Below are 26,963 nucleotides of genomic sequence, written 5' to 3' on the forward strand. Positions count from 1 at the left end.
TCCAGAATCATGCAGAATGTTACAAAACTTCCTCTCTCTTCTCCAAGATGTGCAAAGGCCTTTTACATACTGTACTTTGTCCTCTTTGAAGCCAGAAAATAGAGAGCATGGCCTTAACTTTACCTGACATTAGACAGGCAATTATCTAATTGAGATATGTAGTGACACTGATTATTTTTTTTCTACAAAATGATACCAGAAACTTTTCTGGACCTTATGCAGTATATTACAGTATCTCCAAATATACAGTGAAGCAATGGAGATGGAGGGATAATCTTCTAGTCACAGGTTTCAGAGTAACAGCCGTGTTAGTCTGTATTCGCAAAAAGAAAAGGAGTACTTGTGGCACCTTAGAGACTAACCAATTTATTTGAGCATAAGCTTTCGTGAGCTACAGCTCCGATGAAGTGAGCTGTAGCTCACGAAAGCTTATGCTCAAATAAATTGGTTAGTCTCTAAGGTGCCACAAGTACTCCTTTTCTTCTAGTCACAGTAAGAGACAAATACCTACTGTTTTACCCTCAAAAAAGAATTTCCATTCAACTGTAGTCCAATCTCTGGTAAATCAGGATGGTGAAATCCTAGTCTGGAAGACCCTGGCCTGGTCTTTAGAGCATGGATAGATACATTCGAATCATGCTGAGGTCTCAAGAACAGATCTTCAGCATGAAAAGGCTTAAATGATATTCATGTCTATGGAAAAAATGGACATCCTAATAGGAGCTTTCTCCTGGGATGTAGATCCAGGATGGGTTCCAGCAGATGGAACAGGATTACCTTTACAAAATCCTTGAGATTTGATTTTGTTGCTGAGGTCATCTCCTGGATTACAATATTTTCACCTAGTACATGGGATTATAAAAGTATGCTCTCTCTCCTCCGCTTTCTTTTGCTTGTGAAATGACCAGTGACCAAAGTTTGCAACCTAAAAGAAATAGTCACCAAAGAAGAGAGGCCATCCTGTTATCTAATTCACACAAATCAGTTTCATTCTGGGGGAAGGGGGGGGGAAAGAAGGGCAGTGGTCCAAATTTTCAAAAACTCTTGCATGTGAAGTCAAGCTAATCGACACACAGAAAATCCTGCCTAAATTCAATTTGTGTGGGTACCCATACAGGCTGAAAATTAGGCCAGAATTAGCTGAGCCAGTTTCTGTCCAGTGTGTGTGTTCTCCTTGTTTTGTCACTATCCCATGGATAGGAAAACCCTAATTTCTCAACTAGACAGCATTTGAACACAGCTATAGTATACATTTGCTCATTAAATGTGCCTTTTGATTATTTTAGTTGGTTTTTGCAGCGAGTACTAGGGGTTCAATACTCTTGTCTTTAGAAAGTCTGTCATTCTGGTCAAACGATGGAAAATGTACTCTGAGTGGTGACCCATTGCTGAATGTTTTGTCTTCAGAGTACAAATTACTCTACAACATGGCTGAACTATCCCTTTTCAGCTGCCTGTTGATGTTTGAGAGGGTGTAGCAACTATACCAGTGTTTATGGTGAGGGTTGTGATGGAACCTGTTTTCCCAATCAATGGGTTTGCACAGGTGGAAACTTGAGTATAACTTCTGTGGATGGTGCACAAGCAGCAATGGAGTCTGGCTCATTCCCTTAGCTGTGTTCACTCTACAGGGTTAACAGGAGAAAAGAGCAATTTTTTTAGTAAAGTAAACAGACACAAATGAATACACAAAAGAAACAGAGCTGTTGGATAGATACTGCCATTTTTACACAGCCACTTTTCAAGGTAAAATTGAATTTATGTAAACATGGAGAATTGAATTAAACTAATTTAATAATTTATTAATTGTCTTATAAATAAAAATATTATGTCCTAGGATTTAATAGAGAGAAAGGGTTGATGTTTACATGCATTTGCAGTTCTACATTTGCAGAGTGAAACATACTTTCTGTGACTGTGGTACTAATTGGATATTTGTAAGTGCAAGTGGTCATTTAGACATCTAACTAGCCATTTGCATCTGCATATACCTGGTGTGTGCTTTGTAACTGCATGCACCAATACATATACACAATTGACCACATTTTTTTACTTCAAATCTTTCTGAAAATTTGACCCTAAAACATCCTAAATGTGATGAAACTACTATGTCTATGTGTATATAGTAGGGGGAAGACATAAATCCTAGACGGAATATGTACTGGACACTGCTTAAATTTGATTTTATTATGCTGAATTCTGAGAGAGGCTGGAAATACCAGTCAAAAGGGACATCTAATGCATGCAGTAACTGAAGTTTCACCACTTTGGGGATAACATGAGAGAATTAATTTAACTTTAAACTTGTAATACAATTTTGTGCTGAAGTCTTTATACTTGGAAATACCAATCCACATATATTAAATTATAATCATTATCCTGCATTACAGAGCACTGCCACTAGCCAAAAGACTGATTCTTTCAAAATGGAAATCACAAAAGTTGGAAACTGCAATCTGTACTTAATACATCCTATAGAGCCACAGATTAGTCATTTACTGTTTTAGGCAATTTAAAAAATGATTCTCTACAGATGTTTAAAGAAAATTTATATTGACAAGATCTGGAATCCTTTTCTAGAATATTTATTATTAATTTACCTAAATGTATAACCACATAAAAGACCACCCACCTGGGGGCACCCTTAACAAACTCTTGGAAATACAGTTAATCATAGACATTAATTCCACAGGATTATCCATGGTAGTGAGTAGGGGCTTGACTCTGCTAAATCCCAAGCACGCTCAATTTATGCTGAAGTTAGTGAGAGCTGAAGGTGTTCAATGAGCAATTGGTGACAGCAGGCAAAGTTGTAGGAAAGAGATCTTTACAGAGCTTGCACAGAGGCCAATGTTATTTGATGAGAGGCCTGTGCTTGTCTAGTAGCAACCTGGCCACCAGCCTGCATTCCTGACCACTAGATGTCACACCAAACTAGTTCCCTCATTAGACTTGACCCACTTTCTCCATTCCTACTCATTGTTCTACAGAAGGCACGAGGCACTACCCAGGAAGTGCTCACTGCCTAGGAGGGTCAGTCCTTAAATACAGCAAATTGGCTTTTTTTCCAGTCTCACTGGTGTAATCTAGTTTGTTGATTTAATTTAAGACTAAATGTACCACCATACTGAAACCTTTAGTTTTGTGCAAACTGTTTTTCTCTTATTTGTATACCAGTGGTGTGCTAGGTGCTTTAACTTGTACTTTGTATGTTTTTATATATATACACACCCCATTTGGATGTAGAAAATAATAAATAAGTATTCACAATAAAATTGCAGCTGAAAGTAGCAGTGACTCTTTTCAAGTTATTGTTATCGTTAAGGTTTAATGGCTCAGTCTAAGTTGTTTCATTATTCCAGGAATATTAGAAATGACAGAAATGATATCATGTTGTACGAATCTTTGATTTCAGCTATCATTGTTCACTCCAAAACCACAATCGTTTTATAAGTGGATTACATAACATTTTAACCAGAAATCCTTAAAGCATATAAAACATTTGTGTTTGATGTGCATTTGCAGTTATTGAGAGCATTATCTGAACCCCTTTCATGCTGCCATAGTGAATAGCCCCTAAATTCATATCACAAACTGGATTAAGAACAAAAATAAATTGAGGAGCTAGAAAGAAGTAAAGAACTTTTAACAGTCTATCAAACACTAAAATTAAATCCTTCTTATTGGGTCTGGAAACCCTGGGCCACGTTGGGTCACAAACTTCTAAGCAAAACTCAGTGGTTTTGATGGGAGCTGTTGCATAAAACTAGATGTCACAATAGGGCTTTATGTCCAGATCCTCCAAACACTTACATAACTTTGCTATTTACCACAGTGGAGGTCTTTGCAGCAGTTAAGTCAAGCAGGTTTGTGTTTGCAGGATCAGAGCATAGGACCATATTGTACCATCAAATTTTATGCAGCGGCTTCCATCAAAATAGAGTCAAACTCTAGGGAGTATCTTTTGAAGTTTGGTTTAGGAGTGCACCCAATAAATACCCCTTAAATTGCCCAGTCTATGGGAGCTGTCTGATTTTAAGATTTAGTCATTCTTCATTAAACCTGACTATTAATAAAATAAATATCCTGCACTAAAAAACAAACAACCCAGCCAGTCCCCAATAACTGAACAATCATTCCACAGTTGTTTATCCTGTCCTTTGTTGCCATAAAGAGCTGATCTTGCTTGTCTTAAGCACCTGGGGAATATCACGAGAGACTTAACAGAGGATGTTGACTGTTGTAGCAACCAGGCAAGGTATTAACAAACTTCAACAGGCCTTTATTTTTAAAGTGGAAACCTCTTTACCAAGCTGCTGCTGCACCCTCAGTAGCTCTCTCTTCCCCCCCTCCTTCCTGTTTCCTGTCCTTTCAGACTCCCAACAGCCCGTGCTCCCAGTTCTAATAATTACAAGCAGCATCTAAACACCACATTCCCTCCTCTCTTAAGAAACTCTCCCAATTAAAATAAACATTGTTGTTCTAACCACAGGAACAAATATGAAACAAGACACTATACTGTTGGCAGAAATATTATACTGAAAACAGTGTAGATACTACATAACATAGTCTCTAGTCCAGACAGGTGGTAGTCTGGGTCTGACAGGCCATCTCTCAAGCCTCGGTTCCAGTGCAATGTCTTGTTGTGTTTATACAACAGTGAAGTCATCCAATGCAAACTGGGTGTTGGCATAATCTCCTCTTGGTACATAGGCAGGTGCAAGATAAGAAGTATTCCATACCCGTCCATCAGAAAGTCGATAGGTGTAAGGTCCTTTCTTCCCTATGATTTTAAGAGGAGCTATGAATTTATGGTCCCCTTTGCGTAAAATTCCAGGTTTTCATATTCTAACGAAGGAACCACACTCAAACATTGGTTCCTTAGCACCCCGCCGCTTGTCTGTGAAAGCTTTATACTTTGCTTGGTTCTGTTCAACTGTTTTTTTCACATCATCCTCGGTTGGGGTATCAGGTCGTGCCTTTAACAATCCAGCAGTGTTCAGTTTAGTATTCATCTGTTTTCCATGCAGTAACTCTGCGGGTGATCTTTGCGTTGTGGCATGTCGTGTAGCCTGGTATGCTTGCAAGAAATCAGTAGTGAAGGTTATCCACAATTGCCTTTCCAGTTTAGCTGTTCGCAAACTTCTGTTAAACCATTCGATTTCCCCATTGGCTTGAGGTAATATAGGGATGACCTTCTATGTAAAATGTTCCTCTCTGCTAGAAAAGTTTCAAACTCCAGGGAAGTAAATTGACTACCATTATCTGAAACCAGTTCTTGGGGTTACCTTCCCTGCTAAAAATTGAAGAGAGAAACTTAATTACTGTAGCAGAAGAGATTTGCAATGTAAACGCTACCTCAGGCCATTTACTGAAATAGTCTATTAAAGTGATGGCATAACGGCAGTCACTTGGAGCAGTATCAAAGGGTCCTACAATGTCAATTGACGCTTTTTCCCATACAGATTCAGGAAGAGGAACAGGATGTAATGGAGGGGTACATGTCACTGCTGTCTTATCATGCATTTGGCAAGTGACACAGGATTTTATGAGTGCTTCAGTTTGGGAGTCCATCCCTGGCCACCAATACAGATCCCATAGTCGTAGTTTGGTTCTGACAATTCCTTGATGAGTATCATGTGCCAGGTGTATGAGTTTTGACTGTAATTATTCTGGCACAAGTAGCCGGTGTGTACCTCGTAGCACACAACCATCGAGCAAAGAAAGTTCATCCCAAACTCTAAAATAAGGCAGCAAAACTGGGTCAAGGATTTTAGGGTTACTGGGCCATCTCTTTGTCAGAAATTCCCATAGTTTTTGTTGAATTGGACATGCTGAACAAGGAGCTTGAAATTGTTCTTTTGTAACTGCAGTAAGAGTGCTTGTAATAAGTGCAACTACTACATCCTCATCCTCCACTGGACCATCTGGTGAAGGCAAAGGCCCGTGAGAAAGGCAGTCAGTGACGACATTTTGGGTTCCAGGCTTATATTCCAGTTCATAATTGAAAGAGAGAGTTTTGCAGACCATCTAGCAATATGATATCCTGCTCTTCCCAGTCCTTTCGTGTTGAGCAATGTCGTCAAGAGGCTGTGCTCTGTGTGCAACTTGAACGTGCGGCCCCCACAGGTAAGTTCTCCATTTTTCAGTAGCCCAGACACAAGCAAGTGCTTCTTTTTCGACTGTAGAATATTTCCTCTCAGCATTACTTAGTGTCCTTAAAGCAAATGCAACAGTCCTGTCTGTGTTGTCCTCATGAAGTTGTGTGAGGACAGCCCCAAGTCCATAATCAGAAGCATCAGTAGTTACAATTGTGGGCAATGCATGAGTGAATAGTACATGTACTGGACTATGTACAATCAAGTGTTTCACCATTTTGAAACCAGCTTGTGCATCCATTGTCCACACTAAGGTTGAACTTCTCCTTAGTAATTCTTGTAATGGTTCAATGACAGAAGCATAATTGGGAATGAATTTTGCATACCAGGAGGTAAGACCCAAGAAGGAACGTAAGGTTTCCAAATCTGTTGGAGGAGGAGCATTTGAAATTGCCAAGATATGATCTGGATCAGGTTTTAGTCCAGCCTGTGAAATTGTATGCCCAGAAAGAAGAGTTCAGTTTGTCTAAATTTGCATTTGGACCTACTGAGCTTGAGGCCTGCTTTGCTGATGCAGTTTAGTACAGACTGCAGGTTATTGTCATGCTCCTCAGAAGTATTTCCAAACACGATAATATCATCCAGATAGCACTGAACTCCATGTTGATTCTTCAGAATCAATGACATCATTTTTTGGAAGGCACTTGGGGTAGATGCAATACCGTATGGAACACGTTTAAAACAAAATAGTCCCTCGTGTAATAAATGCTGTGAGGTCTCTGCTATCTTCATGCAACATAACCTAGTAGTATGCAGTATGCAAATCATGAGTAGAAAACATCTTTGCTCCACGGAGTTCTGCAAATACTTCTTCTATGTGAGGAAGAGGATGGCTGTCAATCACACTAGCTTTATTTGTCTCCCGTAAGTCCACACAAAGGCAAATGCCTCCACCCTTCTTCTGCGTCACTACTATAGGTGAAACTTACTCTGAGGAGTCAGTCTCTTCAATAATGTCCTTTTGAACAAGTTTTCTAAGTTCCTCTGAAACAACTTCTCTGACTGAAAATGGTAAGCGCCGTAACTTCTATCGTACAGGCATCACATTATTCTGCATTTTAACTTTATGCAGAAACCCATAAGCACAGCCGAGTTTCTCCTCAACCTGGTGTTGGGTCCCAGCTGAAACTGGTGTGTGTACCGCAAGAGTGCTTTGCTGAGGAAGATCAATTCATCCATTAACTACACTGAAATTTAAAGCAGCCAATAAACCTCTGCCAAGGATAGGAGTGCCTTTGTGGACAATGTAGAACTCTACAGTTACACAGCAATTACCAAAAGTAACTATTGCTGGCAGGCAGCCATGTACTGAAATATGTTTTTTCAAATAGCACACCAAATGAAGTTTGGGTTCAGTAAGAGGCACATCTTTAAAGTAATGCAAATAGATGGAATCAGGTAGTATAGAGCCTGCTGAGCCCGTGTCCAGCGTTAGCTGAACAGTGTGTGATTTGCCTGCAGTATGGCGGAAACGTTTACAGTGCACTTTATTTGTTCTGGAATATGTGCAGTAGTGATTTTGTCCACGCTCAGCACAGTAACATCTGGTATTGTAACTGCATGCACCTGTTGATTGAACTGGCTGCTGCGACATACTTTAGCAAAATGCCCAATCTTTTTGCAATGATTGCACTGAGCTACTTTTGCCGGACATCCTGTGTAGCTTGCAAGGTGTTGTGGGCATCCACAGCGACAGCATGCTTTTATTGTATTTTGAATTTGCTGATTCGGTGGTTTTCCATTAGTTTTCCTCTTGTAATCGTTTGTTTGCAGTGATAGTGAACTTTTCTGCAAAGGAGTCACAGCCTGGACTGTGCCTCCTGTATCCATGCTCATTATTTTGGCTTCAGCTGTAGCTGACTCAATTTGAGTAGCAATGGTTATTGCTTTTTCTAGTGTAAGTTGTGGTTCTAGAAGTAAATGTTCTCTTACATGAAGCAAGGTTGTTTTCTCAATGAGCTGGTCTCTAATCATCTCATCTGCTATATTCCCAAAGTCACAAGTTACAAGTCACAGACTCCTCAGGGAAGCAATATACTGCATTATAATTTCCCCTGTTTTCTGCTCACGCTAGCGAAATCTGTAGCGATTAGCTACTTCATTCGCTTTTGGCACAAAAAAGTTCTTTAATGCAGTGAGTGCAGTCTCATAGTTATCGTCTGCAAGGGGGAAAGTGTAAAATATATGCTGGCCTTCTGCTTCAAGGCAGGGGATTAGCAGAGAATGCTTTCTTACTTCAGAAATCTCTGTAGCAATGATTGCAAGCAGATAAGTCTCAAACATGGATCCAGGCAGTAGAAGTAATTGGAGGCTCACCTGGGCTTTGCAGAAAGGGTGCAGGTGGGTTCAGAGGCAGAAGATCCATCCTCATCGCCAGTATGTTGTAGCAACCAGGCAAGATACCGACAAACTTCAACAGGACTTTATTTTTAAAGTGGAAATGTCTTTACCAAGCTGCTGATGCACCCTTGGTAGCTCTCACTCCACCTCCTCAACTTCTCCCCCCCTTCCTGTTTCCTGTCCTTTCAGACTCCCAACAGCCCGTGCTCCCAGTTCTAATAATTACAAGCAGCATCTAAACACCACAGTTGACCCTCGTCCAGGGTTTGCAAAGGGTCAGTAAGAATGTGTTAAAGGAGAAGAAAAGATCAACTCATCTTAAATGGGCTAGATGGGAAGATCTTAACAAGCTTTTTAGAAGCTGTTTCAAACACCTACTGCTTAGTTCTCCTCTTCTGTCTTGCTCACCTCTCTCTCTCTCTCTCTCTCTCTTCCTCCCTCCCTCTCCCCAAGGTGAATAAATTCGGAGGCTCTTACCTGTATTCTTCATTAATTTATCTTAAGGAAAAAAGGACTCAGTTGTTGCTTGTGCGATAAAAGTTAACTGATTGAACAAAGAAAGATTTTTAAAAACTAGGACTAACTGCATGATATGCTTTTTTACACATATTCAAAGATATTGTAAGTGGTTATGCTATAGTGCATGGAGAGTAATGATAGCTGCATGGAATGCAAATATGCAAAAGGTGCATGTACAGAATCTCCAGTTGTAAGAATATGCACACACTCTTGTGTGATTTTTTTAAATTTTTTTTTTGCTCAAAACTATATAGCTGCTTGTGCAGTTTGCAAATGGTTTGAAAATTTGACTCAGTATTTTCAAAGAAGTTCAGTACCTGGGGAGAAACCCTGACTTCCCTGAAGTCAATGGGAATCTTAGTGTAAAATATTTAAAACCAATTTTCAACTTTGTTGAACTCTTAGAGCTGCTCAATATTATGACTTGTCACAAATGACAATGCCTAGAAGGACTACTGTGGAAAGAGATCTGTTATTTATAGTGGATCAAAAGCTAAAGCAAACATTATTCGAGTATGTTTCAGCAGCAGTGTTGTAAGCAAGACACAAGAAGTAATTCTTCCACTCTGCTCTGTGCTGATAAGGCTTCACTGGGAGTATTGTGTCAAATTCTGGGTGCCACATTTCAGGAAAGATGTGGACAAATTGGAGAAAGTCCAGAGGAGACCAACAAAAATGATTAAAGGTCTAGAAAACATGACTTATGAGGGAAGATAGAAGAAAAATTGGCTTGTTTCGTCTGGAGAAGAGAAGATTGAGGGGGGGGACATGATAACCATTTTCAAGTACATAAAAGGTTGTTACAAGGAGGAGGGTGAAGAATTGTTCTCCTTAACCTCTGAAAATAAGACAAGAAGCAATGGGTTTAATTAAATTTCAGCAAGGGAGGTTTAGGTTGGACATTAGGAAAAAGTTCCTAAATGTCAGGGTAGTTAAGCACAGGAACAAATTGCCTAAGGAGGTTGTGGAATCTCCATCACTGGAGGTTTTTAAGAGCATTTTAAATAAACACCTGTCAGGAAAGGTCTAGTTGTTACTTAGTCCTCCTTTGAATGCAGGGAGGAGACCAGACTAGATGACCTATTGAGTCCCTTCCAGTCCTATACTTCTATGAGTCTGTGAAAAAAATAGTTTGATGCTGACACAGGCTGTTTGCCTTGTGTCTTTTCTGACTTGAAAAATAACTGTTAATCATGCAGGAGAAGCACACCCATTGTTTTAGGAATAATAGTTATTTTTATGAACAATCTGGCCCAATACTTGAAAGGAGATGATGAAAGAAGGAGAGAAGAGTTATTGAATAGTTTTGTTCTGCAGGGCTCACTTCAACGATACTATATAACTACTGTGCTCTGCTCCCCAGCTCATATCTGCATTACCACATTTTCCCTTTCAGCATTGCTCAGAAGCTAACCTTCTGTATGTGGAATGGTATCAAAGTAGCAATATTTACTGTTGTCAAACAGCAAAATCAGAAATAAACTGCAGTCCAAATTCTGCCTCATCTTTCTTAGATGACCACGTGAGCACTGTTTTACTAAAAGAAATAGAAGTGGATCAGGCTGTTTTCTGCTGCCCACTGAAATACACAAGTCTATTGATACAGAATTTGCAATCTCTGAAACAACACCCCCCACCTTCAGTATAGGACAGAGAAGCCAGATTAGTCAACGGCTAATTCAGATATTATAGTCCTGTGTCGTGCATCTCATCCTGCACACCTGTGTAACTGGTGTTCTTAAGTACCATGTTAATAGACCCCTTAGAACAGAGGCGGGCAAACTTTTTGCCCTGAGGGCCACATCGGGTTTCTGAAACTGTATGGAGGGCCAGTTAGGGGAGGCTTGTGCCTCCCAAAACAGCCAGTCGTTTGCCCACCTCTGCCGTAGAAGTACTTAAGGAAGATAAATTATGTAACTGTAAATTCAGCTGTCAAAAAGGGGGCATTTTACCTCCCAAGGGGGTAAGTCCCTACTGGATAAGAAGACATTTAGTTGCTAATAATGAGAAACTGTGTTTCTGGAGTCTTGCTCCAGCTGAGTTTATGTAAACACCAATGTGTATGTGCTTCCTGCAATTCTCAGCTCATAAGAAGAGTTTCCATACACCTAAGAGTCTAATCAGAAATACAATCATCTGGTCTCTTCAAGTTCCTAGCAATGCCAACCCAGCCCTCATCTTGTTGGGTTTATAATAGTGCCTCCTGGAATTATCAGCTACCCACCTCCAGGAGGAGGGTGCCACTGCTGTGCACATCTAGATTTTAACATTCTACCAACCTTGCCCAGCTCTAAGAAACTATAATTTTGTAAATCAATATCTAGGAAGCAGTGGATTTAAGGATCTTGGCAAACACTAGAATGCTTGATTTAACATTTAATATTGGTGTATGTAGCTGAGACTGTTTTGAAGTGGATTGGGGAAAGCTGGCTATTTGAAATGTAACAAAGATAGCGGGACTCTAACAAACTGCTTTGACTTCTGTCCTTCTGCTCCCAAATAAGGTGTTTTTCTGTATCTACGGTCGAAAGAAAACATCTAAAATTCCCTGTTGTGCTATGGCATTGTCTTTGCAGGCCACGCCAGATGAGGACAGACTTTTAAATTGAACTGTCAAATCAGATGGTAGAAAATCAATGTGGAAGCTAAAAGTCATGGATTCAAAAGCTAAAAGGATATTGATTTTTCTCTCTTGTCAAAATCAAGCCAGACAAAACTCTAAAACATAAGAGAATTGGGCTTCTTTTTTATGCACTATGAGCATTCTTCCAACACCCATGCCTTCTCGCTCCAAAATACATCTAGAATATATAAAACATGGGTATTCAAGCTTGTCTCTCCGCAAAAGATAAAATCCCTGAGTCTCTTCCTGATTCTCCAGTCCTTTGCAGAATTGCAGACGTTTTTATGGTATTTCTATTTCTTGTATTATCCCTAGTATAATGAGGAAAAACCCTACACTAATACAAAATTATATACCTGATTCCTGTACCTCTGTAAAAAAAATAATAATAATAATAATAATTTTGTTGTATGTTTTATGCTGTATCATAGAAATTCATCTTCTCCAGTAGAAAGCTTTCAAAAAGTTATTAAGAATCAGTATTAAATTCAGTGTCTGAGGGTGATAGAAAAGAATTACTGTTTGATATAAAAGAGATGAGGTGCATTTCCCTGACTAGTTGTGCTGCAGAATCTTTCTTGTGCTTGCATTTCAGAATAGAGTAACATTTCTTTTAAAAATATGTTGAGGTAGGAGCTCTTCTTTTAATGTATAGCTCTCGTATTTTGCTTTCTCACAAGACTTTAAGCCATGAAAGGTACTGACTTCACATAGCTTACAGAAATGCAGGAAGTAATATCTTGAAGTCCTGTAATCTTTCAGATGATGTTTTCATTGGTGTTTGTCAGCAGTTTTATATAACAGTTAATGTGGTTTTATTCTGCTTAACCCTCAACAATTTTCTAATGGGCCACTTCATTTGGAAGATTGAGAGTAAGTCATACAGTAGATGTAAGACAATTAATTTTGATATTGCATTACTGTGTGTGGGTGAGAGAGAGAGATTTGATTTTTAACTTGTTGTATACCTGTAGAGTATAGAAACGTTCAGTATCTTGCTACGGAAATCCTAAAACTGAGAGTTAACTCTATTAACTTGCCCCTGTGACAGCACAGATTAATGTGACTGCATAATGCAGACCATTTAAATGCACAGGATAAAGTATTCTTTTCAAAGCATTCATCCTTTCAACTTCTTTGATTGGGACCTTCCTGTTTGTATAAGCATGGTTTGATTAGATGAAGTCAAATGGAATTGATATTAAAAAAAATCAATTTAAATCACAGGGATCCATCTGCCTCCCTCAGTGTCTCTGCACTGACTGAGCTGGAGGCCCTGCCCTTTATACATCCTGTTACCCACTTCTGGTAGGAGGGGCGAGTCAGGCCTGGCTCCTCCCACTTGGGCACAGAGGGTGGTTCCTCCCCATCTAGGTCGGAGGGAGGCCACACCGCCTCACTATACTCACCCACCTTGTCTCTCTGATTTCCTTGAATACTCATTCCCTTCTCCGTAGCCTTCCCAAGTCTCGAATCTCCAACATAAGCAGAATGCTTCTGCCGTGCCTTCTTAAGTACATAAAGGTTTAGGACCACATCATCTTTTGGCCAAACAACTCTGTCTGACCTAATTGAGCCTATTTTATCATGGATATAGATAGCTAATCTATTTTGCCAAGTGTTTATAGTACATACCAGTTATAGTGTCTGAGCACCTTAAAGTGATTACAAAATATTTTGCAAGTGTCATTCATTTTATATTTGTTTTCTGCTGGCTACCTACTCATTTTAGGATCCAGTTCATTCCTTCCCTTCCCTCCACCCCATAATTTTTAAAACACTTCAATGCTCTTTAGCCCTTCCCTTTGCTTGTCTGGTGCTGTCCTCCACGCTGTCCTCCTTCTTAATCTCACCACTCTTGGAGTAAGAGCCTTCTCCTTTGCAGTGTCTGTTGACTAGAACAGCCTTCCTTTATCTCTCTCTACTTCATAGAGTGCTCATCTTGTTTTAACTTCCACTAGAAATCATCTCTCAATTCATATCTCTTTTAAGTTTGCTTGTTGGGTATTATTATTTAACCTCATAAATGTATTTGCCTTCATAAGGTCTATAGAGGAGAGTATATAAGTTAGTATTATTGTACTGAGTGGAGCTCTCTGGAGCTGCTGAGAAAGATGAAGTGTAGCACTGATTAATATACACCCCTAGCGTAATTTAACTGGGAATTGGTCCTGCTTTGAGCAGGGGGTTGGACTAGATGACCTTCTGGGGTCCCTTCCAACCCTGATATTCTATGATTCTATGATTCTAATAGCCTTGCCCTTTTTTGCCTGAGCAGTTAGATTCAAGATGATGTGGGTTATTCCAGTGAAGATGGAGTCTTTAAGTGGAGACATGTATCCATGTTTGGATTTGGAGACAGCTATTGTTTCAGTCACTTCTTTACATTTAGTCTAAATGAAAGTCAGTAGTTATGCTCAGGACAAAAAATTTTAACAAAACCCCCAAGAATAACTGCATGATGTATATTATTATTTACAAAAGGACATTGGGATTGCAAAATTGAATGCTCAAAGGTTAGAAAATGCCCAAATTAAAGCTGACTGTGATATTTCTGCACACTGGTCAGCGTGTGGTATGTGTCTCCCTCAGTGCCTAATCCACAGAGGATGCATATCTGTTACAGGCTCCAGCTATGAAACCTGGCTCAAGCTTTAGAAATTCATGCTTTTAACTCTGGAGCTCCCTGATTCAGTTCCTAGTATCTGCCAAGATGGTGGCTGGCTATCATAAAACCTTAATTCATCTCTCTTGTGTGTATGCATATTATTATTTATTTGTAATATTGTAGCACCCAGAAGTCCGAATCATGGACCAGGACTCCATTGTTCTAAGTACTATAAAAACACAGTCAAACAGTCTTTAATTACATAATCCAACTCTACATATGTTGAGTGTGTATAAAAAATAAAAACAGTGTGCAAATGATCATTTCTGCTATTCTACTTGGTTTACATTTCAGCAATTCCAAAAGACTCAAATATGAAAAATCCATAATATTCACACACAACATATGACTAAAAATATTCAACAACAAAACCCAAGATACATACATACAAATATATGAAGAAAAAGGGGGCTTTATTCCTGTGTTTGAATGTTTTAAGAGCTATTTCAAATTAATTAGCAAAATATTATAGCACATATATGCAAAGTATGTCATCTCATTTTTCCCTCTGATTTCATTTCTAAAGTTTGTGTGAAAGCTCAAAGAATAAAAGCAGCAAAATCATTGAGATTGACAACTGAAATTAAATTTTCCCGCTTGCCAAAATCATTACAATTGCAACAAAATAATAGCACCATTGTAGAATAAAAACTCTTTTTCCTAGCTGCTTGTCCACATTCACAATGAGCGAGTAATGGTGCCTCCCACAAGTTGTCCCTAATCTTAGTGCAATTAATTTATTGTATGGGAGCAAGTGTTTTTATTTTCAAAGCACTTTTATGTTTAGATGTCATTGTTGTGTTCGCCACCTTCCCTGTAACTCTGGTACTTTATATGCTCTGCTGCAGTGGCTCAAAGCCTGTACACTGACAGCCAGCAGATAAGCATGCACGGTCAATGTGTTGAGCAGGTCTGGCTCAGCACTCTGATTCCAGCAGTCTGCTTGTTACACCCCAGCCACACTCTGGTATCCACCAGCCTTGGTTACTAGACATTTGGGAGTGGTGCAGTGCCAATGCTGACTTTGTTAGACTTCTTTGGCACTGGGGGTGGGGAATATTCTGCTGTGACGGTAAATAAGAGACTTGTGCTGCACCAGCCTGGAGTGGGTACTGGTGTGTGTTTCCTCTGTGACTACCAGCCAAGTGAATCCAACACCCCCCCTCCCCAACAGTCCTGAATTTCACAAAACCGTGTGCTCTGCAAGGTCCAGCCCTTTTCTGGACCATTCAGAGGAATGATAAGGTTCATTGGCTCCTCTGAAGAGACACAAGGCACAGCTTCTCACTTGAACTGGAGTTAACAATCACTTCAGTTCAAGCACAGTACTAGGCTGGTGTAGATTAAAAGTCAAACAAGCTGATTAACCAAAGGAGAGAGGATTTTAAGTGATGCCAAGTACAAGGAATACAGTTAGAAAGGGTTACAAACAAAGGAAAAATACATTTCCTAATGCTAAAACTGAAACAAACTATTGTCTAAGTATCAGGTAAGATTCTTACCACCCACTTCTTCCAGCAAGATAGCTGACCTCCCCTCTGGTCAGAATCTCTTCCCAAAGACAAATTCCTCAGTGTGTCTGTCATCTTAGGTGAAAGATTACTTGGGGTTTTCTGCCCCTCTCTTTTACAGTCCAGTGAACCTTTGACATGGAGTCTTCTGAAGGATGCCTCCCAAAATAAAGTCAATTCAAGCTGTATGGAAGGAGACATGAAGTATGATTGCAAAGGAAGTTCCATGCTAGTTTCCTTCTCTCTAGGTGTTTGCTAAAATGCCAATTAATCTGTTCCTTCCCTCTTCTTTGCAAATGAATGGACACTTGCCATGTGATTGGTAAGCAACTCTGATGACAGCTGGCTGGAGATGTCAGCTTGTTCTTTGTCGGGGAGAAACCTCTTTACCCAGTCCCCAGTCTTGTCTGGTAAATACATTTTAGTTCCATGTTTCCTTGATATTTCTGTTGTACCTTTGGCATTTACCATATGCACACCACACAAGAAGATTAATGATCAGTGTGGTGTTAGTCTTCCAATGATGCTGTACATGACATGCATCAGATACCATCTGACATTAATGAATTGGGGTACACTGAACTTGTCAGGCCAACTGAAACTCACTACCAGGTACCAGTGAGGCCCGTGCCCTCTTGCACTGGGATGCTGTTAGGGTCACAGTCATTCATACTCAAGCAGCATTAGATGAGATTTATATAGTGTTTCTTAGGCTTTTTTGCAAGTTCAGACTTTGGATATTGCTGTAGGCATCCCTCTGTATAGCAGAGCAAGATTTATTTATTTTTAAAAACCCCACTCATTTGTGCAGTATGTATCTCAGCTTTAAAAATAAATCTCATCCAAAATCACTAACCTGATTTCCAGGAGCTGTAAAAGAAATTCCAGTATTTTCCACAGAGTAGAAATTCAGACTCTTAGCATGGCAAACTACTTCTGTTTTCTCTTATATGTCCTCTTAATATGATTCCAACCAACTCTGAATAATTTGTGCTTGGAGTTTAGTTAGACTTTAATACTCCAAGGAGAGAGAGAGGGAACCAGAAATGAAGTTGTGAGCCCTTCCAAACCCTGCCTGCTCATGAAAATCTCTTTTCTAACATTATATAAGCAGGGGAATAGTCCCGCTATTGTGGGGAACTTTCCTGGCTTCTGCACTACCCCAGTGAAGCGGGCTAGCGAAAGGATCTGAGTCCTTGCTCCCACTTCCTTTACCCAGTGGCCTCCCTGCCCTTGAGGACTCCCCTTCCACTCTCCTGTCTGGCAGAGTCCTCGTAACCCCAACAAGGCTGGGTCCAGGATTCCTGGGGGGCTCGACCCCCAGCCCTGCTGTAGTCACCTAGGACAGGGGCTAGGGTGTCCCCACTCCGGGATACTCTCTCTGCACTGGGCACTTCTCTGACCCACTGACCATTACATACAAGTTAAAGCAAATGCAAGTTATTTAATCAACTATTACAATCAATTTAATTTTAAAAAAAATAAGGAAAAATGGGAAAGGTTAAAGGAAACACATCACCCTGCTCTGTGGCAAGGAACATCACAAACATGTCTCTGGAATGTCAGGGCAGTTCACAGTCTGTTCCTTGTAAGTCCCAGGCCTTCTTCTCAGGCCCTGGCTTTTCTGCAGGGATGCTGTGGGTTGGACACTTGCTCTGGTGGTGGCCACACGCTCTCAGGCTCTAAGTGGTAGGACCCTTCTTCCCAGTGTCGCCCCCACCCTGTCAGGGTTATGATCCAAGCCTGGCCCGCAGAGCCTCTTGGCTGAGGCGTCTCCCTGCGCTGGGCCCTCTGCCCAGGTTCCCCCTCGGTCTCCCCAGCTGCTCACCGCACCCTGCTCCAGCCCCAGCTCCACCACTCCGTCTCAGCACTGCTGCTGCTGCTCTGCCTCCAGCTCTCTGGGCTGCTTCTTTGGCCCCTCTGGCTCTGGTTGCTGAAGCTCTGCTCCCAGGACAGGTCTCCTCTGCAGGCTGCTTCTGTGACTCTGCTCCCAGCACTGACCTGCTTCCTGGGCTGTTTTTCTGGCCCCTCTGACTCTGATTGCTGCAGCTCTTCGCTCTGGGCTGTGCCTCTGGCTTTGGGGCTGCAGCTCTGCCCCCAGGACAGGGTCTGCTCTCTCTGAGCTGCTTTTCTGGTTCCTCTGGATCTGGCACAGCTCTGCTCCCCACCTCAGCTCAGGCCCCTGCTTTCTCCTTAGCTCGGCCCCACTCTGTCTGACCCAGGCAATTCCAGCTCACATGGAGGAGGGGACGTCCCTGGCCTCCTGACTCCCTGATTAGCCTGCCCGCCCTGTCCTTCAGGCTGACCTGGAGCATTGGCCTCTCCCCATTGCTCCTGGGGGCTGTCAGTTTCAGGGTCCTGATTCCCCGTCAACCGTTCCCCCTTTTTAGTGCTGGGAGCTAGCAACTAAAACACCCCTGGGGGCAACAGTCCCCTTACATATAAAGACTCGTCACTTGCCACACTGAAAAACTCAAGATGAGGGCACCAATTATAATGATTACAAATGCTCTGAGCTTTCCTGTCTTACATGAGCTTCTCAGCACCAAAGTTTTCCACTATTTTTTCTTAACTGACGGTCTAATCTGAAAAATATATCAATGACCTTCCAAACCATGCAGGTCCAGGAAAGATCTGTGTGTTGGTCAAGCAGTAGGCTGATTTATGCATGATAGGGCTGCTGCAGAAATCTAAAATAAACAAAGCAAGATGTACTTCTTGTGAGCATGTTGCAGAGCTGTGCAGAGCAGTAGAGAACTCATGAAAATGAATGTCCACCTCCGACATTATGCTACTCCCTCTTTTCTAAACCTCTGGCTCCATTCTGCATGATCCCAGGAGGAAGACTGGCTCTAGAGTAGGGGCTTTTAATTTAAAACAACAAACCAAAAAAAAAAGGAAAGATCTTTCCCATCACGATCATCAGGTTGGAAGAAAATGGGTTTCTGATCTCACAGCAATTGTTTTATGAGCACCCCACCATTAGTCAAATAATTTGGGGGTCTTCCTGTTCATATAGTTTGCCACTTGTTTCTGAAGGGGGAGGTGGGGGTTAGGTATTAATTAGAAGGCTCCTTTCCTCCCTGACAGAAACAGCGCTTTCAGCCATGACTGTTTGTAGGTATACCAGCAATGGCCTCTTTAACATTCTTCTCCAGCTGCCTGATGTTCCATTGTTTGGGAAAGAATGTGGCTCTTAAATTAGGACTCCAGGGGATGCAGTGAAAATGCTCTTTACAACAAAGTCCTCCCCATTTCTAAACTTGCCCTTCTATATTTATATTGAATCATTTCTTTTGAAATGTGGATAACAAACCCAGACACCTACCATACAACTCAAAATCCCACCCCAAATTCTTTTCTTTGACTGCCCCAGTATTCTCACGAAACCCCTCTCCAGAAATCTGTCTCCTCTTTTCCAGCCTTAATCAGATGACATTTGATATTGTTTTATGTTATTGGTTCTAGAGGGTTTATTGTCTTTAGTCACAGGAGTATATGAAGACTAATTAGTGTAATGTTTATATAGCACTTTAAATATGTAAAGCACTGTATAATGATGATTTGCATTGATACAGTGACCTTCCTATTGAAGTTTTTTAGTAAAATATTGAAAAGATATGTATTATTATAATGTGTCCTTACAGATTAACTCTTTTTTTTATTTAGAGGGTTTGGGTTTTTTTAACTGGGTATTTTTTCTGTCTTGTTGAATAGAGCCATTTGAGAGTTCTTTATATTGGCTAATGAGAAATGTTCTGGTTAAATATATTTAATCATTCTGAAATTCTTTGGAGGTTAGAATACTCCTATACATTTATCAATTTGTTGTTACAAATTTAAAAAAAAATTAATTTTAGCACACTAAAGAAATACAGTACCTGCACTGTACGTTGTGTGAAGAAATCGACAAACTTCAAAAGACTCAATGGTTTGATACATGTAAGCTCTCAAGCAATTACTTATTTAAACCTTTTCTGAACTGACCTGTCATGAAGATGCCTTTCTCAAATGTATGTTCTAATTCAATCATAAATTATAGGCTTGATCGTGCTCACTCTATGTAGTGAGGAAGAAAGTCCCTCCACTGCAGGAATTACTGGGTTTAATTCTAGAGGATGTGTTCTGCCGGAGGTTCGATGAGATGATCATAATGAACCCTTTTAGCTTTAAAACCTATGACTCTACGAACTTTAAGACTCAGTAATTTTGATAATGGAAATCTCATGAGAACTATCTTTCTTGTAAAGTTTCAAGTAATTCCTGATTCCAGTTGGTCCAGATATGTCACAAGAACCAGTGATGGTGATCAGTATTTTGGTACTTCTGCTTCTGACTTAAGTTGGCAATAAGAAATTCAAATGCTAAAATGAAAAATAATGGAATGACAGGTTAACTGAAATCCTCAGAACCTCCAAAACTATCCCAAAGGTCTTTCCTGCTTCTAACCAAAGGATACAGTACAATTCCTTTCTTGGCAATAGCAAATGGAACACATTGGTTTGAGCATATTATCAGTGCCCTGACCTGATGTGTTTAATAAATCCACCTTGAAGAAATTGAAGATCTTGGGCCAAATTCAAATGCTTAGGGTAAGCAGGTACAACTCCCATTGATTTAACTGAAAGCATCTTCTGCTTCTGTTAGGGCTGAATTTGTCTTCTAGTGTCACAGCCTGCAAGCAAGTGGGTGAGATTTGGGTTTGCTATGATTAACCAGGCAATTGAATGGATATTAGCACAGTAATCTTTTCCCCTTTGCAAATATCTTAACAAAGGTGAGATACATTGGTCTAGAGCCTGGGCCATATTAAGTCCCTTTTGTGACACTCCAGCAGCAGAGGGAACTTACATTTTCCCTAAAAGGGTTCCCCCTAAACCTCTGCTTCACAATCTTTTCTGCTTCCCGGCATAGGGAGAGTTTCCGGGCACGTCAGGGGGCAGGAGAAGGTGTGACTGAACTTCACTGAGATCTGGCAATTTCCACTGGCAGAAGAGCCCAAAGGGATGGCTGGTGGAAGTTAGGGCAGACCTAAAGCTGCTCTGAGTTGCATTTGGGGCAGTATCATGTTCTGACTTCCCCCAGGATTTGAGGGGCAGAAAGGCAATGTAATTACATCTTTGTCCTCTAGCTGCACTGAACCTGAGCGCTGAAACAGCTGAGAATGTAGCAGTTTATATTTTAACCCTTTGCTTTGCAATTTATTAAAATCTCCAGTTGGAAATAAGAAGTCACACAGTGTTGTCTAATTAGACAAGATGTATTCAATAGCCTTCAATAATAACACTGTTTTTCTTTTTCATTTAGTGGTGCTACATCCATTGTCTACAGATGCAGGCAGAAAGGAACCCAGAAGCCTTACGCCGTCAAAATGTTGAAGAAAACTGTACGTTGTTTTTTGGTTACTACAGCATTGTATTGATAGGATTGGTAATGAATTTGGACCCTCTTCACCTCTGAGATCCATCACCCCAGCAGCAGAGCATCTTCTGCTCCCCATACTTAAAGGGATTTGGTGGAAAGCATGAATAAGTAAGGCCTACACTCTTAAGACTGGTAAAGGGGTGGGGAGAACTCAAGCAGAGAAGGAAAGTAGTAGGAGGCCAAGAGAAGGGGAAGAAAAATGATGGGTCCTGACTGGGTGGAAAAGAGTACCTGAGGGAAGGCTGGGTGGTTGGAGTTCAAGGATGTGATTTTTATTCATGTGCTAGAATGGCAACATAACGGCAGGTGAGTAGGTGAAAACATGCCTAACTGCGACATTAATTGGTGCAAGACATAATGGACAGGTTTTGCATCAATAAGATGTCGGCACTAATTTGTAGTCTTTGAAAACAGGCCAAAGATTAAACTGGCATAGAAATGAAACTAGAGGTGCTCCTTCAGCGTCTATGTTTGGCATGCTGGCGGGAGGCAAAAGGTAGTTGCGTTAAAAGCTTGCATTGCTACTGCTTGTGCTGTTTGTTTTCTATGGTAAAACAGAGGTCTTTAGTTTCAAGTTTCAGCATTTAGCTCTCTACACTCTCACATTCGTATAACATTTTAAAAATAAACAATTGCTCATTTAATTTTTTTGTGATTCTTATTCTGAAATGCACTAAGAAAACAAATGGTATAATTTAAAAAAATCCCATTAATTTTTTAGTGTCTGTACAGATTAGTTCATTTATATGATTGACATAGAGTTTAAAAACCCATAAAAGTTGAGAAAAATAAGTAATAATGTCATAGATTCCAAGGCCAGAGGGACCATTATGATCATCTAGTCCAGTGATTCTCAAACTTCATTGCAGCCCGACTCCCTTCTGACAACAAAATTACTACACAACCCCGGGTCGGGGGAGAGAGGGCTGGAGTCCGAGCCCCACTGCCCTGGGTTGGGGTGAGTTCAGGCTTCAGCTTCAGTTCCAGGTCCCAGCAAGTCTAGTCCTGGCCCTGGCAACCCAATTAAAATGGAGTCATAACCCACTTTGGAGTCCCGACCCACAGTTTGAGAACCGTTGATCTAGTCTGATCTCCTGTATAACACAGGCCAGAGAACTTCCCAAAATAATTCCTAGAGCACGTATTTTAGAAAAACACCCACTTGTGATTTAAAAATTACCAGTGATGCAGAAAGAAAAGGAGTACTTGTGGCACCTTAGAGACTAACAAATTTATTTGAGCATAAGCTTTCGTGAGCTACAGCTCACTTCATCGGATACATTCAGTGGAAAATGCAGTGGGGAGATCACCATGATCCTTGGCAAACTGTTGTGTGGTTAATTACCTTCACAGTTAAAAATGTATGCCATATTTCCAATCTGAATTTGTCAGGCTTCAACTTCCAGCCATTGGATTATGTAATTCTTCTCTCTGCTAGATTGAAGTGACCACTATCAAATATTTGTTTCCCCTTTAGGTACTTATAGACTGTAATCAACTCACGCCTTAACCATCTCTGATTAAGCTAAATAGAGTGAGCTCCTTGAATCTATCACTACAAGGGATGTTTTCTAATCCTTTAATCATTCTCTTGGCTCTTCTCTGAACCCTCTCCAATTTATCTACATTCTTCTTGAATTGTAGAACTGTACACAATATTCCAGTAGCGGTTGCACCAGTGCTAAATACAGCAGTAAAATAACCTCTTTACTTCTACCTGAGATTCCCCAGTTTATGCAAACCATCCCAGGACTGCATTAGCCCTTTTGGCCACAGCGTTACACTGGGAGCTCATGTTCAGCTGATTTTCCACCACAGCCCCAAATCTTTTTCAGAGTCACTGCTTCCCAGGATAGAGTACCCCATCTTGTAAGTATGGCCTAAATTTTTTGTTCCTAGGTGTATACATTTACATTCAGCCGTATTAAAACACACATTGCGTGTGTCCAGCTTACTAAGTTATCCAGACAGCTAGATCAGTGACCTGTCCTAATCATTATTTACCACAAATTTTTCTGTCACCTGTAAGCTTTATCAGGGGTGATTTTATGTTTTCTTCCAGATCATTGATTAAAATGTTAGCGTGTAGGGTCAGGAACTGACTCTTGAGGACCCCACTAGAAACACACCAACTCTATGATGATTCCCTATTTACAGTTAGATTTTCAGACCTAGCATTTAGTCAGTTTTTACTCCATTTAATGTGTGCCGTATTCATTTTATATCATTCTAGTTTTTTAATCAAAATGTCACACAGTACCAGGTCAAATACCTGGTAGGAGTCTAAGTCTGTTACATCATATATTACATAATAAGAAGTGAAGTGTATGTCCCTGAATAACAATGGTGGCTAGATTCAGTACAGCCTTGCTTATCTGAATATTGTGCTTAACAGTGGGTAAGTTCAGGTAACTGAAGGAATTTTGTGTGTAATTAATAGAGCGTGGGAGACATACCCCTGTTACCGAGAACAGGTGGTATTTTATAATTGGGCTCATTTGGATAATTGACCAGATAATCAAGGTCATACTATAATAATGTACAGCTGTCTGTATCTGTGCTTGATGAAGTACTATAGATCTGTTCCAATTTGGGCAAATTATCATCACTTACGGCAGAGTGAACAATGTGCTAAGCTCTTCCTAACAGAAAAGTAGGTCTGGTCTCTGACCAGAGGAGCTCAGTCTAAAGAGTGATTAAGTATTATTTAGATAATATTTTTCTGTAATTAAATATGCCATTAAAATGTTGATCAGTTTAAATTTTTGAAATAAAATCTTAAGAACAAGAATTATAACTAAGAGGACTGCTGCAGGCAAATGAAATAAAGAGGGGGAAGTGGAGGTATGATGAGTGAAGAAAAGAGAGGGATTGTGGCTGGTTTTACCTCTTTGACACAGGATCCCACTGAAAAAGATGTCACAGTCCCATTGTCTAAAACTATTTGTTCATAAAGCAGCATCTGGGAGCACAGAGAAATAGGAAGAAAAAAGATGGAAGAAGTGAGATTAGCTCCAGTTTCGCTTTCTAACCACCCAATGATTAATGTTTCGTAGGACAGCAGAGAGAAGAAAGGGAAGAGAAAAAAGAGATGATTGTAAAAACCAGGGCATAAGACAATGGTAGAAATCATGCTCTCTCTGGGATGGGCTGCAATGTGGTAGCTCCTGTTTATACTGTATTTTAGTTAAGTAACAAGACTAGAATCATAGAATATCAGGGTTGGAAGGGACCTCAGGAGGTCATCTAGTTCAACCCCCTGCTCAAAGCAGGGCCAACCTCCCACTTTATTTATTTAGCCCCAGATCCGTAAATGGCCCCCTCAAGGTTTGAACTAACAACCCTGGGTTTAGCAGGCCAATGCTCAAACCACTGAGCTATCCCTCTGCCATAACTTTTTATGATCTAGTAGCTAACTACTGAGCTGCCATCTAGGAGATCTACAATTCTGGGCAGGACCATGTGCCAGTTCAGTGGAAATGTATGTAATGGGAGATCTAGACTCCCTTTGGTATCTCACTGCTGTCAATGTTGATAAGAATAATATTCCTGTGATCTCTCTGGCTACTATAGCAAGTAAGACTGTCGGGCAAGGTAGGATCGTAGCTTCTACGGCAGCTAAAAGTGGACAAAGAGAAGAAGGCACTGGTCTGTTAAAAAGCAAGATTAAAGAAGCTGAAAGAAAAGTCGGCATGGATAATGGTGAAAATTGGAGAGAACTCTAGAGTAAGAAATTAGGTTTGGAATTTTTATTTCACGAAGACATCAATAAAAAGATTAACTTTTTATAAAACTAAATTTTGTGGTACAGTGAAGAAGCCTGGTAAATTACTCTCTCTCATATTTACCGATAGACTTGATCCAAACACTGTCCCTGAGCTAGGTCTGGTTGGCAGAGACCGAACTATGTGTAACCCTGAACTATTTTCAGGAGAGTTCTTAAAATTCTGCCAACATCTATCCACATAGGAAGCAGATGAAGGATGAACCAGGCAATGTAAGTATTCTTAAATCATGTGGAACAAGCAGAGCTGTCAGTCCTACTTAGCCCTTCAGAAGAGTCTCTCAAATAATGGGGCCCCATGCCATGATGAACTGTCTTCAGACTACTGTAAGTTAAGGTTGCAAATGTGAGGTCACATTTTGGACATTGCACAATCACTTATACACCATTAATATTTAAGAGGATGTACTTTGTAAAGACCAATAACACTGTTCTAAGAAAGAACTTAAAAACCTGCCTGAAAATTTTAGCCAGTCATATTAATTATATCTTTTGCTTATAGAGACCTTTTCATCAGTATAGTAGAACTGTTACTGTTATAAACAAAGTAGGTCACATAGATCAACCCAGAAGGTTTTCTGGGAGAAGAGGAGATTCCTGGATGTTAGGAATCTAGGTAATTTGGTGAACAAGGCTGCAGGCCCTTTTCTCATTTATTGCAGAATTTGAAAGCTGTGTAATGAATGAGGCAAAGGACAGGAAGAAGAACAAGGATGATCTTGTAATTAAGGTACTTGAATACCATCCAGGAGAATTGGATTCTGTCTCTGCCACAGACTTTCAATGTGATTCTGGGCAAGTCACTTTAAACCAAGTTCACAAGTGCCACTGTATGTTCTTCAGGTTCTGGGTGTCCAACTTGAGACCTGGGGGGCCTGATTTTCAGGTATGCAGTGAATGCCCTCTATAAATACATCACAGGGATAAACACCAGGGAGGGGATGAAGTGGTTTAAGTTAAGCACCAATATTGGCACAAGAATACATGAATCTAAACTGGCCATCAACAAGTTTAGGCTTGAAATTAGGCAAAGGTTTCTAAGCATCAGAGGAGTGAAGCTGTGGAACAGACTCGGAAGGGGATCAGTGGGGGCAAAAAACCTACCTGGTTTCAAGACTGAGCTTGATAAGTTTATGGAAGGGATGGCCTGATGAGACTACCTATAATGACATGTGGCCCATCAGTGACTGCTAGCAGCAAATCTCTTCAGTGGCAAAAGACTGGACTCTAGATGGGGAGGTCTCTGAGTTACTACAGAGAATTCTTTCCCAGGTATCTGCCTGGTGTGTCTTCCCCACATGCTCAGTGTTTCATTGATTGCCATATCTGGGGTTGTGAAGGGTTGTGAAGGTCAGATTGGAAGAAATTGGGGGGTTTTGCCATCTTTTGCAGCATGGGACATAGAATCATAGAATAACAGAGTTGGAAGGGACCTCTGGAGGCCATCTAGTCCAACCCTCTGCCCAGAGCAGGACCAATCCCAACTAAATCATCCCAGCCAGGGCTTTGTCAAGCCTGACCTTAGAAACTTCTAAGGAAGGGGATTCCACCACCTCCCTAGGTAACGCATTCCAGTGTTTCACCACCCTCCTCATGAAAAAGTTTTTCCTAATATCCAACCTAAACCTCCCCCACTGCAACTTGAGACCATTACTCCTTGTTCTGTCATCTGCTACTACTGAGAATAGTCTGGATCCATCCTCTTTGGAACCCCCTTTCAGATAGCTGAAAGCAGCTATTAAATCCCCCTTCATTCTTCTTTTCCGCAGACTAAACAATCCCAGTTCCCTCAGTCTCTCCTCATCAGTCATGTGTTCCAGTCCCCTAATCATTTTTGTTGCCCTTCTCTGGACTCTCTTCAATTTCTCCACATCCTTCTTGTAGTGTGGGGCCCAAAACTCCAGTACTCCAGATGAGTCCTCACCAATGTCGAATA

At 40.7% G+C, this 26,963-nt stretch overlaps 1 protein-coding gene across 6 annotated transcripts in view; it reads left to right on the forward strand.

Moving 5' to 3' along the window:
* CAMK4 (calcium/calmodulin dependent protein kinase IV) overlaps nt 1–26,963 on the forward strand; it is a 291,887-nt gene that overhangs the window by 94,392 nt on the left and 170,532 nt on the right. For 5 of the 6 annotated variants that reach the window (XM_073344679.1, XM_073344680.1, XM_073344684.1 and 2 more), the window contains one exon: nt 21,127–21,205. In XM_073344679.1, coding sequence (XP_073200780.1) covers nt 21,127–21,205 — 79 coding nt within the window. Of the gene's footprint in view, nt 1–21,126; nt 21,206–24,816; nt 24,970–26,963 lie in introns of all 6 variants that reach the window. The other variant, XM_073344683.1, reaches the window with a different exon arrangement.

This window comes from Lepidochelys kempii, chromosome 5 (assembly GCF_965140265.1).
Source record: "Lepidochelys kempii isolate rLepKem1 chromosome 5, rLepKem1.hap2, whole genome shotgun sequence".
Lineage (NCBI taxonomy): Eukaryota > Metazoa > Chordata > Testudines > Cheloniidae > Lepidochelys > Lepidochelys kempii.